The sequence below is a fragment of the Mizuhopecten yessoensis genome, unplaced genomic scaffold, assembly GCF_002113885.1.
Source record: "Mizuhopecten yessoensis strain PY_sf001 unplaced genomic scaffold, ASM211388v2 scaffold5193, whole genome shotgun sequence".
NCBI classification, from domain to species: Eukaryota; Metazoa; Mollusca; class Bivalvia; order Pectinida; family Pectinidae; genus Mizuhopecten; species Mizuhopecten yessoensis.
This window is the reverse complement of record NW_018405926.1, coordinates 361,564-373,818: the sequence shown is the minus strand read 5'-3', so window position 1 is coordinate 373,818 and position 12,255 is coordinate 361,564. Positions and strand designations below refer to the sequence as shown.

Below are 12,255 nucleotides of genomic sequence, written 5' to 3'. Positions count from 1 at the left end.
CCCCCCGTCCTCCACCTCCTGCTTTTGCGACTCCGTGGTTACTCTTGTATACTATCACCTTTCAAAGTAGTGTTGTATGCTTTTGTTCGAGAGGATACCGGCTGGCAAACATCTAAAGGGGGAGATATATAGGTTCATAATAGCACGCACAATAGTGTGACATCATTCAAAGTGAATGGTTATATGCAAATACTTTATGTGATTTTGATTTCAAACATACCAGAATATTAACGGTGAAAATATGACTGAAATGAAAATATATCAGAGATTTATCCATGCCTTATTACAATGAGTGTACAGAACCTTCTCTTACCTGTTAGAGAGTGTTTTGTTTGTCGTATTCAAGACTCTGCTAAGGGTTGGACGATCGTTTGATCAAATAACACGTTGGCTGTAATTTAGTCAATAAATAGAGATATATATTTTGTTTAAGAAAAGCTCTGATATCATTACAAAGGAAGTTTTGCTGTGAAATAATACTGAATATTTTCTGATAAAAAAATAAATATAATAAATAAGTATTTACTTTATCATCATTTACTTTAAATTTCAGTTCTTGTCAATGTCAGCCACTACCAGGTGGGTGTACACAATGCAACGTTGTTGTCACCACACCAACAGACGTAAAAATAGACACTGGCAACGGAGGAGGTTGTGATATGAACAACTCCTTTCCTGGAAAGGTCAGTGACACAAAAAAGCTGTCTGATTCAGTTACTTCATGAAACAATATACATGCACGTAAATAAGACATATCATAGAATGCATTTAGCCATAAGCTGCATTATTATTTATTGTTAAAGGATACCCATACCACTGCCGATACTTTAACAATGCACCGGAAACCGATTTGGCAAGCATGGATGTAGCTTAGCTTTGCTACATCATTTATACACAGAAAACCATTCCTTCTGGCATTTCAATGTAAACTCAACGCATAACATTTGATAGGGCAAGACAGGGATTCGAACTCAGGTTTTGATATAGTTATACTATCGCTCAAATCGACCGACTGGGATACAAGTATGAATGGTATACAAAGTTTTCTGACCAACTTCTGCTACGGATTTATCTTAAACGAAAATTCATGGGTTGTTACTGTAAAAACGAAAAACACATTTCGGGGGACAGGGATCCTTATTGAAAATAAGTACAAAAATGTGGTTGGACTCATATTTTGTAATAAATGGATTTTTCTTCCTGTTCCAATTTTAACAAATCAAAAGAAATACACAATACATGAACACGAAGTTGATGCATTTTATAGTTGATACTAAAAATACGATATAGAGTGTTAAGTAAAGGAGAAAGATAGATACAAGGTAAAGGTCGACACGGAGAGAGAATATGGTGATATATTAAGGAGATAATGGGAAAGTAGACAAAATAAGTGTGAATGTTTGTCACGAGGAAGAGGCAAATGATGGTATTAATCGCCTATGTATTGATGTGTTGCAATGCAATAAATCTATCCAGTATAGCTGTTTATATCATAAATATCCATTAATATCCAGGTTCGAGGCACTGCTTAGTAGTATACATGTTGAAGGGTTACTAAACCAAATATACTGCTATATGATTCGTTACAAAACACTAGGATTTTGATACAATGCACATTTAGTTTAAATGTAAGCATAACAGCTTCAATTCAGTTTCCCGTTTTTAACAAGACTTAACTTTTATCGATGTCAATAGAAAAAATAAATAAACATGTTTTGTTAAGAGTTTGCTTAAGGAGACCATAAACAGATCTGGCATTGCCTTTATGTTGCCGGGAAAAAGATTGTGTAAATCGAAGTATGACTAGGTTAAATTGTTTATTTGACTTAATTCAAAATACTGAGATTTCCCCATAAGGCATTCTATATTTTGCAAATGGGGATCCAATACAATTGAGCAAGTGTACAAAACAATGCTTGCTTTCCATGAGATTGAACATTTGCTATAATCCATAAACAAGTCTTAAAGAGTCATTTGATAATAACCATTAAAAAAACAATTTGCAATGAAGACTCTCTGTCTGCAATCATGTTTTGTCTAAACATTTAGCATTTACATATTATATTATATTATAAAACAAAAATACTAAGGTAATACTTCATAGATTTCCTTTATTCAATGTCATTCTATCTGCATAACAGTTGTGCTTTTAATTCCCAGACTAAACTTCATTTGAGAGTAACTGTGAGGGAATTAGGAAACGCAGTGCTTATACTTAGACCGAACGTAATAGGAACGTTTTGTCAACCCATCAGCTTGGACAAGAGGCAGAGTTTGTACAATGCAAGTGATGGAAGGCACTCCAGGTACCAAATATATTCATATGTAATAAGTATAAATGTATCTAGGCAATGTCATTGTTTAGTTTTAGTGCACAGTTGACACTTACTTCTGTGTAGACATCGCCCAATAATACTATCACGGAAACCAAGATATGGAAAACAAATAAAAAAAAAGAAATACATATTTACTTCCTTCACATGGACATTTAATACTTTTTTTTATCATACGTGTATATCTTTATATTTGCCTTTTCTATATTTTTTGTTTAACTAAATGCGACGACCAAGATTCCCTTCTGCTTTTTACGATATCGATTTGATTAACACTATATCAGTTTTCTTACAAACGTCATATCTTTTTAAAAACGCAATGATCAAATAATTATTAAGATGGATATTAACATAGCCCTGTTTACCCACTTGGTATCATCTATTAAAAGCTTATTGATGGAGGTGACATCAACTTTGACAACAACGACACCAAAGACTGTAACCACCTCCAAGAACTTCCATCCGGGGATATCTACAACAGGTATTACACCGACATCCCGTATGTGGAATATGTATAAGAGGTTACATATAATGAAAATATACATATGATTTGAAGATAACCTCATATAATCAATTGCCCTATTGTCATCGCATTTTGTCCGTCGTCTTCCGTCATCGTGTGGCGTGTAAAATGTCGTGTAGCGGTAAAAAATGAAGGTAAAGACAAAGCAAAAACAAAAAGAAAATTTAATGCTGAAGTAGAAAAAAAATGTATGAGCTTTGAATGCGGTACATCGGTCAAAATTGCACAAGTTTTGGCCGTCCAGACTTCATTTGTCATTCTATATACACATGTATACGGCAGCAAAAATCTTGCTAAGCACTTCATTTTCATTTATCATATATCTTATATATTGACGACTGCTATCTTAAAAATGAAAGTTCTTAAAAAAACTTCAATAGTATATACCCTTCTGAATGTCATAAGTTTATCATTTTCTTTATACGGAGAGAAAACTGTCGGGTCGAAAGGTGTTAACATGACACAACCATCTAAAACATTTGGTAATACAATACAAATATTTGTCTTATAAAACACTGAAGTGGATAATTATTTTTCTACCACCTGTATCTTTGCAATATACACATATCTCATATGAAATACCCGTGTGGGATAACTCTAACCTGCATAGGCGAAAAAGGTTACCACGGTTTGAGAACTACTTCATTTCTTCTAAATCTTGATTACCAATGTCTTCGGAAAATTCGTGGTATATTCCTGGATATTCGAAGTGTATTCTAAAAATTCTGAGTGCATTCTGAGTGCATTCTGAGTGCATTCCAAGTAATCTTGTCCATTCTTGTGGCCAGTCCTAATGCTTTGCTATCGCTCAAAACGTTTGAGGTGCATTCGTAGTGGAGAAATATCAAACAGCATCAGAAGTGTATTCTGACTGCATTCTAACTACATTCTAAATAGTCCTACGGCATTCTGACAGCATTCTAAATAGTCCTACGGCATTCTGACTACATTCTGACTACATTCTAAATAGTCTTACGGCATTCTGACTACATTGACCTTAAGATTACGGCATTCTAACTACATTCTGTCTACATTCTAAATAGTCCTACGGCATTCTGACTACATTCTGACTACATTCTAAATAGTCTTACGGCATTCTGACAGCATTCTAAATAGTCCTACGGCATTCTAACTACATTCTGACTGCATTCTAAATAGTCCTACGGCATTCTAACTCCATTCTGACTACATTCTAAATAGTCCTACGGCATTCTGACTACATTCTGACTACATTCTAAATAGTCTTACGGCATTCTGACAGCATTCTAAATAGTCCTACGGCATTCTGACAGCATTCCAAATAGTCTTACGGCATTCTGACAGCATTCCAAATAGTCCTACGGCATTCTGACTACATTCTAAATAGTCCTACGGCATTCTGACAGCATTCGAAAGATTTTGATTGTATTTGAAGGATGACCCAAACGATGCGCTCTGACTGCATTTGAATTGCATTCGTACATCATTCGAGCAATCTGATTAAAATCATCTGTTACATGGCGCCGCCTGAACATCTGAATGTGCCGCGGTCAGGGTCACGTTCAAGTGACCTTAAGATGAACCAATCAGAGGCGCGCTGGCAAAAGTTTGCCAGCGAATCGGAATATCATGGTCGATATATAAAAAGCGAGGGGTATCGAACAGATTAGTTTTCCAAAACAAATATGGTGGCGGGAACTGACGTTTTTACGACGCCAAGGAAAACGTACCCATTGGATCATAATTGCGTAGGTAACACCGCCAAACAGTCTTTCTTCTCTAATAAAGCTTCGAATATATTTCTGTTTCAGACGATCAATCTTAAATTACTTCAGAACTTTCGCATCATTCTCATCAATGTCCGCCATATTTGTTACAACTCCGAGCGCCCTTTTGAAAGAGGGTCTCTGATTGGTATAAAAAATATTGAGTATTTATAATTATAAAGGTCACTTGAACGTGACCCTAACCGCGGCACACTCAGATGTTCAGGCGTAGTACGAAGTTAACGAAGCCATGTAACATATGATTTTAATCAGATTGTCATTCGAGGTACCTTCCGACCAGACTTTGGCCGGTATTCGGGCAACAATCAAACCGTAGTCGTACGGCAGTGCATTATAAATATTTTGACTGGATTCTAACATCATTCTAAATATTCATACTATTTTCCAACTACATTCCAGCTGTGTGTAAGTATGCAGGCCAATTTGACTTTCCCTCCCGAATGTGGCACTGATTTAAAATGTTTTTCTTTCCGGATGGTTCTGCCATATTTCTGCTGTTTCTGAATAAGTGTGACTAGGGCTTCATAGAGTTTCTTAAACTAACGTTTGTATACAAACTGTTCGCTATCATATCGGATTACGTCCTGAAACGCTATGTCATTTCGATACGTATGCTCGAAAGTCCATGGGGATCTGCTCACTAATGTTATTTGCATCCCTGTAACATGACATCGCACTGAGTAACTAAATTTTTAAACAAACATGCCTTGAAGATTTTACAAACGTATTTTATGTAAAAGTGTACTTGTCCATGCGCTCTCCGAATTTGTTATTGAGATATATGCACGGTTTCTAGAAAATCTACTTTATTTATTGCTTTTGTTGCGTTCGCAATGTCAATGGTGATTTTTTACATAATTGCTGGTCAGCAGGGAAAGATAATTCATTATGGTTGTATGTAGTATAGGGAAATCCAGCAACTCGGTCTCGAAATTCTACTTTAGCCACTGTTCTGAACTAATTCCAACGCCCTCAAATAAAATCATTCTATTCAACATACTTAGATATTACAGAATCTACAAGTTATTTCTTCAACGTTTTTATTATAACCGTAACATCTTTCAGTTGCCAGCTATGGAGCCAAAAAAGAAACGAATGGTGATGATGCATCCCTAAGTAAGTAAAGAATACACTGACGGAAATTAGATAAGGCAAATTACATGTCTAAAAATGCCCTGAAATTGCAATTGTTTGTTATACTCTTCTTTTCACTACATCCTCACTTCACGACAAAATTCGTTAAACTCATATTCTTTTTATCGATAAAGATATTTTTGTTAAATATTTTTTCCTCATTTTCTTGTTTTTGTGTGTGTAAACTTTTGAATTCAACGTTTCTGAATGTAAGTCCGTTGTCACTGTTTTTTGCAAAACATTAAAATGTACCAATAACCCAAGAGTACAGAAAATAAGTTTAATGTTTAATCTGACTCACAATGAGAATTTCTGGTTTTTGAATAACAACACTAATTCAGAGCCAGGATAGGTTTAGCGTTTATTTTTTTTTAGTTACTGATCAGAGTTTAAAAATATACTATAGTTGGTCACAATTTTTTAATGTCAAAATTCTAAAAAGGATACCTATTTGGATATTCACCTTTGAGTATTCAATATCAGAAAAAAACTAATAGAAAAGTAGGTGCGGTGTTCATGAAGCCCAACGTGGAATACAATCTAACATTTTTAGATAAAACAGGCCTAACACTGCCAAACAGACCCAAGCATTTCCATTCTACGAGATGAACATTACTCTGTGGTTGTGTATTCAAGATGGAAATGTAGCCTTACAACTTCATTATATTTGTATGGCAGTATATAGAGTTATTCTAAGTTCCCTACAATTAATAACTTTTAATGTTTCGTGAGGGAGAGGTTTTCTTAAGGAAATCTTTGACTAGTTACAAATACCGTATGATTAATAAATAATCTATTCAACTAGTGCTGTGAACTACCAAGCCATAAAAACGTTAGTGTCTAACCCCTCCTCCGAGCAGGCAGTGTACACAAACATAGCTTTAAAAGATATTGGTTGTATTGGTTCAAACGATTAGGTGGAATTAGCCAGTAGAAACAGGTGACGTCATATACATGCTACACGTACACGTTAACGGTTATTTATGTTAAATCGAATTTTAATTGTACGTGTACGTATAGCTAACACGTACCCAAACCCGAACTCGTATGGTTGCTAAACCTCTCTAATGTTGAATAAACAATTTAGAATTTCGTTATTTAAAATATCAATACATCTGGTAAAAAGGCACTGTCCAGCCAGAGGCGTGCGTCGAGATTTTATGTCCTGAAATGAAAAATAGCATAGGAAGGAAGGGGGCGATGGGGCGGGGTGATTAGAAATGCATGGAGTCGCATTATTGTGAAAATCGTATTATGGATCCTATCCATTTCTGTTACAGGTACTGGAGCTATAGCAGGAATCGTCTTTGCTTTGCTGGTGATTTTGGCCATTGTTATCCTTTTAATTGATTACTGTCACAAGCGTTGGATATTTAATTTTATCTGCAAGCAAAAGTTATGAGTGTTCTTTGGTAAGGTACTAGGTAGGAAGTTTAATGACAGATAATTACAAATGTGTGCAAACATCGACAATGTTTTTCTTAAAACTTTTTTAGTTGTACTGTACAACTAAATACCATCTAATACAATTTAAACCTGTACGTAAATGGCCAACATCCCAAAGTTAATCGTAGATTTAAAAACATAATTCAGCGTTAAAACTTCTCTCGGTGGCGTTTTGGTTTCATTTGATAGTCATTAAGAGATTGTGAATGTCAAATATTATCATACATGTATATTATATCTCTACACGTTCGAATCATTCAAATATATTGATGGATGTTGCCCATTTTAGTTTATTACCCTAACAAGAGTTCGATACAGAATCGTATTACCATGCTTTAGTGATGAGTATTATTAAACATCTAAAACTGTATCAATTATAACTCAAAATTAGTCATAGTTGTAATCATATAATTATATTCCTTTCATGTCAGAAATCAATAATGTTAATGAGTTATGTTAATACTAAGAAAATGAAAACATAGGCGATTTTGTTTAAAACATAAATTTACATGTTTGAATCATATGAGAAACAAAAAAGTTTCGATACTTTGTAGCTAGGTATGTTCTATAACTTAAATTTCAATTTGGTGCATCGAATTTGTGAATTCAGAATACAGATTAGAGACAGGAAACCAATGGCACAACTGGATGATATCAAATGGAATTAATTTGACCTCTGTGACTTCTAATAACGTTAAATCCAAAACCTAAAGTTTCATCCATCCATCCGTTTTGCAACCAAGGGGAAGTCATTCTGTAATGTAATGGAACCGTCCTGAGCGAGATAATCGAGTTGGCTTGTCATTTGCTTGAGTTTGGTCTAGTTTCATATACGTGTATTTTCTGTAATACATATTTGTTAATTTAAAACAAACTGTTACCATCTCTGGAGTTACAAATAAATAGCACAACTCGCTCTCATTGATCAATTGCAAAGACATCAATTTCTCGACTCATTTGTTGCATAATTGATCTGTCTATATTGGCGCACAATAGATCATTGCTTGTCTCTTTTATTTAGTTAAAACATGATCAAAGTAGCATTCAATTGAAGAAGCGGCTGACAGGAGTTTTCTATCTTTTGTTTAATTCAATTAGGCAAGCCTGTCTACACTACAGCCTCCATTGGTTTGGATAAGTAAACGTATATAGGAATTTTTTTCCGTAGGCGTTGATGCAATTATTTTTTTCAACAGCGTTCATTATCCTTGATTAAACTTTGAGCATCGTCTTAAACTTACGAATAATTAGATCATAAACCTAGAGCAGTTTAAAAAAATTCCGAATATAGCTAAAGTTGTGAAGTAAATACCAATGCAAACATTAAAAATAAGTTGCCTTTTTGATCACTTTTCAAAATGAAGGCTGGGTTAATTATTACGTAATTTCTATTTAACAATTTAAGATTACTTTCATTCGATTTTATAACATTATCAAGACGCGTCCTCTACCACTATGAGTAGGGGTTTAGAATAGGCCTACTCTGTTAGCTGCTTGTTTATCTTTTGTGTTTTGCTTTATTTATATATTGGTGGGGTTTTGTTTTGTATTGCGATACATTTTATGTGGAGAATATACATTACCTGATTCATATTATACTGATGACGTTATTTCGATCAACCATTTTTTACATATTGTCTCACTTATGATAAACAGGTCTGTCCCCAGCATATTATCCATCATCTCACTGTATGAACTAAAGTACCTATGCATCTTACCCTGTTGTTAATCAAAACCTGTGCGATTACATAATACAAATAACAAAGATATAAATTAATCATATTTAATTGAACCATTGTTTTCAGAATACAGCTTCGTATAGTCAAGCACGTTTAATAATGAGTAGCAATATCTACTGCAGCTTCATATTTAAACACTGCATTGCACCGCAAAAACTCCAGATTGTGGTATTCTCAGGGTAGTTAACCCGTCTAAAAAAGGCGGACATTATTTAAGGAATCTCACAATTACTTTTATATATATAACATATAGTAGGATATTGCAACATAAACTGCGCGGCCTAAACATTTTGCCATTTGGCTAGTCCAGAAAATTAGATTGAGAAAAAAAAATCTAATTAAAAAAATAAAATATGTTCCCATCCTTAATTGAGATGATGGATCTGCTGGTCTATTTATATATGTTAATTGTATTTTTCATTTTAAAATATAATTAACATTTAAGTTAATTAATTAATAAGCCTTAGAAACATTGATTCTACTTTATGAATTTGCTTCTTAAATTCATAATTGTAATATAAATATATGTAAATTTGTTTCCACCTGTATATCCTTTTTATGAAGAGGGCTTACGAAGGCTGTGCCTGTTGCCCAATCCATTTGACAATTCGCCATATTTGTCATTAAACGATGTTGCAATGAAAATATGTAAAATATGTATAGAAATTTATATATGATATGTTGATTGGTTGAAATAATTTTATTATCTGTTTATTAACATGAGGGTATCTAAAATAGAACGGTACCCAAAACGGAACACTTTTCACGTTTGCATGATAGAGCTTTTTATTTTGCAATAGAAATTAATGTTATGTAATGGTTATCAAAACGTATATAGATTCAAGCAACTGTAGACAAAATTACCAGGTTCCCTCACATTAATCCTAATTAACTCAACTAAAAACGTTAAAAAACTAATTTTCCTGGAAATGATACAGAGCGGCGACATTTATATCCTGCAATATTTGTTAAAAGAATATTTCAAAGCAAAAACTAAAGACTAACATTTGGTAGAAAGTTTCAAACTGTCTTGAAATGAGTAAAAAGTTTACAGATTTGCGTTATTTTCAAAAACTGATGAGGTGTTCCATATTAAGTACCCGGTCTGCTAAATGCACCTGACTCAACTAAATGAGCTTTATAAATAAAGTCACACGCTGATGATACCCTAATAATACACCACATGAAGGTTATAGGCACCTGTATTTGCATTACAGCAAAACAAAGTTTCCAGAAACTAAGCAAGAAGTATTAATATTTCGATTTAAAAAGTGTTCCATTTTAGGTACTCTAATGCTACTTTTGAAATATAACAGTGTATTCATGTCTACATAAATATATCCTATATATCCTTTATATTCATGTCATGTTAACTAAAAGTATTAAAGCTAGATGTTTTCTTGTTGTTAATTATATACAAACTAATTACAGAATGTCGTTAGGATAGTAAAGGCATATTCTGCTATTGACTTACCGAAGTGTATCAGCAAAATGACAAACAAAATCTTATTGTTAATATAATTGAACAACATCTGACCATGCAACATATATTGCAGGTTCATATAATGTAATGATGAAAGCATGGTCACTATTTAACAACCATATTACAAACAAATATTTCCACATAACTTTCTTTAAGGAAAGGGATATAATCCCAAAACTAATTTAATACAGTTGATGCCTTTGACAGTATCGTGTTTTATCGACGTATTTTTTTGTATAAATAGTAATATTTGCTGTTGAAATATATATAAACTGCTTTACTGGTTGTTGTGTACATGAGGATAAAACACTATTGAAAAACTTCATTATGTGGTCTATCTAATATAGCGTCCCTTTGTACGCTACCACACGTAGTCACATCAATGAAATGTAAGCTATGGAGATCACAAATTATTTATTTGAATAGTGAACGTGCATGTATTTATTTACTTAGAAGCTGGTGTGATGTCTTTCTTTCACCAAACAAGAGCCATTATACACAACAACAAAATCTTTGAAGAACGGTTCTATCCATTGTGCTGTAGGGTCAATACTTCAAGAGTAGTTTAAAACATGTTTGAACATACGGAAACTTGTGACGTCAATACCAATAGAAACATATAACCTGTTTTCCTGATCAGATTCTTAACTTATACCTGAGTTGTGTGTATATGTGCAGTGAATTCTAGACAACTCAAATCATAGGTATCGTGTGGGTTTTACGTTCTTAGCATAGCTCGTTCTCTAACATACATGTACGGAATTGGGGAGGAAAATTTATATAATCTGTGACTTTTTTCTTGCAGCTGAATATATTTCATGAATTGCAATGCTACCTGCTTGTCAATCCTTTCTATTTATTGCATTTTTATGCTTTAAATATCGGATTCTACCAATTTGATCACAACAAAATTAAAATTTAAAATATCACTTTATGGTTTAAACCAATCAGAACGACATTTTCTATTTACGCCATGAAGAGTATCAGTTTTTTGGAAGCAAAGCTTACCGAGTAATTACAAAAGAATCAAATGTTTTGCTGAGTAGCCGATTCAAAACGACGCCTTCAAATGTGAAGTCATTGGAATATGGTGCGAAAGATTAACTATTGTATCCCCACTACTTTGAAGCAGTAACATTTTCGTTCTGGTCGGTAATTTAAAATGTAATAAATAGAAGATTTTCTGGCTTTCCCATTGGCTACCATATACAGATTTTGTTCTGTCGTGTTTCACACTCGTTAAATATACTGGTGTTCTGACACACTCGTGAAATACATTTGGTAATAAACAGGAAACCATAAAATATCATTTATATGTTGTGTTTTAATAAAAACTATGTGGAAACAAAATTCCATAAACTGTTGCTTATTTTTCAATTTCTAATTTATGAAAATCTATTCATTTCTTTACTGCAAATTATTGCTAACCGTGTTAATAAAAAGCAACCACAAAACATGGTATTTTCCGTTTTTATTTAAAAACTGATATCAATTACAAAATGTATAAAAAAAATGCATGCACTTAGTACATCAAACATAATATACCCATTTTGATAATATCGAATAGTATAATGCATGCTGGGAAATGTTAGCTTCATGTGTTTCTTTCGCCCTTCGCTTCGTAATTGAGGCTAGCTTACATGTATCATGATAGCTTATATTATTACACACCATACCATATATAGTAATTACTGTATACTGGGAAATGATCGCCGTAGTTTCAGTTTTCGCCCGTTTCGCCCTCAGCTCCGGAATGAGGTCGAAAGTTCCCGGTATACAGTAGATTTTTCCAGTGAAGGGTGAACTATTTAATAGTATTCAGTAGTAAAGA

At 33.6% G+C, this 12,255-nt stretch overlaps 1 protein-coding gene across 1 annotated transcript in view; it reads left to right on the top strand.

Annotated features, from left to right (window-relative positions):
- Window positions 1–11,762, top strand: part of LOC110450368 — a 17,312-nt gene extending 5,550 nt beyond the window's left edge. Inside the window, exons 3-7 of the mRNA XM_021497850.1 lie at window positions 554–683; window positions 2,161–2,306; window positions 2,723–2,814; window positions 5,688–5,738; window positions 7,037–11,762. Coding sequence (XP_021353525.1) covers window positions 554–683; window positions 2,161–2,306; window positions 2,723–2,814; window positions 5,688–5,738; window positions 7,037–7,158 — 541 coding nt within the window. The 3' untranslated portion in view covers window positions 7,159–11,762. The remainder of the gene's footprint in view (window positions 1–553; window positions 684–2,160; window positions 2,307–2,722; window positions 2,815–5,687; window positions 5,739–7,036) is intronic.
- Window positions 11,763–12,255: the final 493 nt, after the last annotated feature.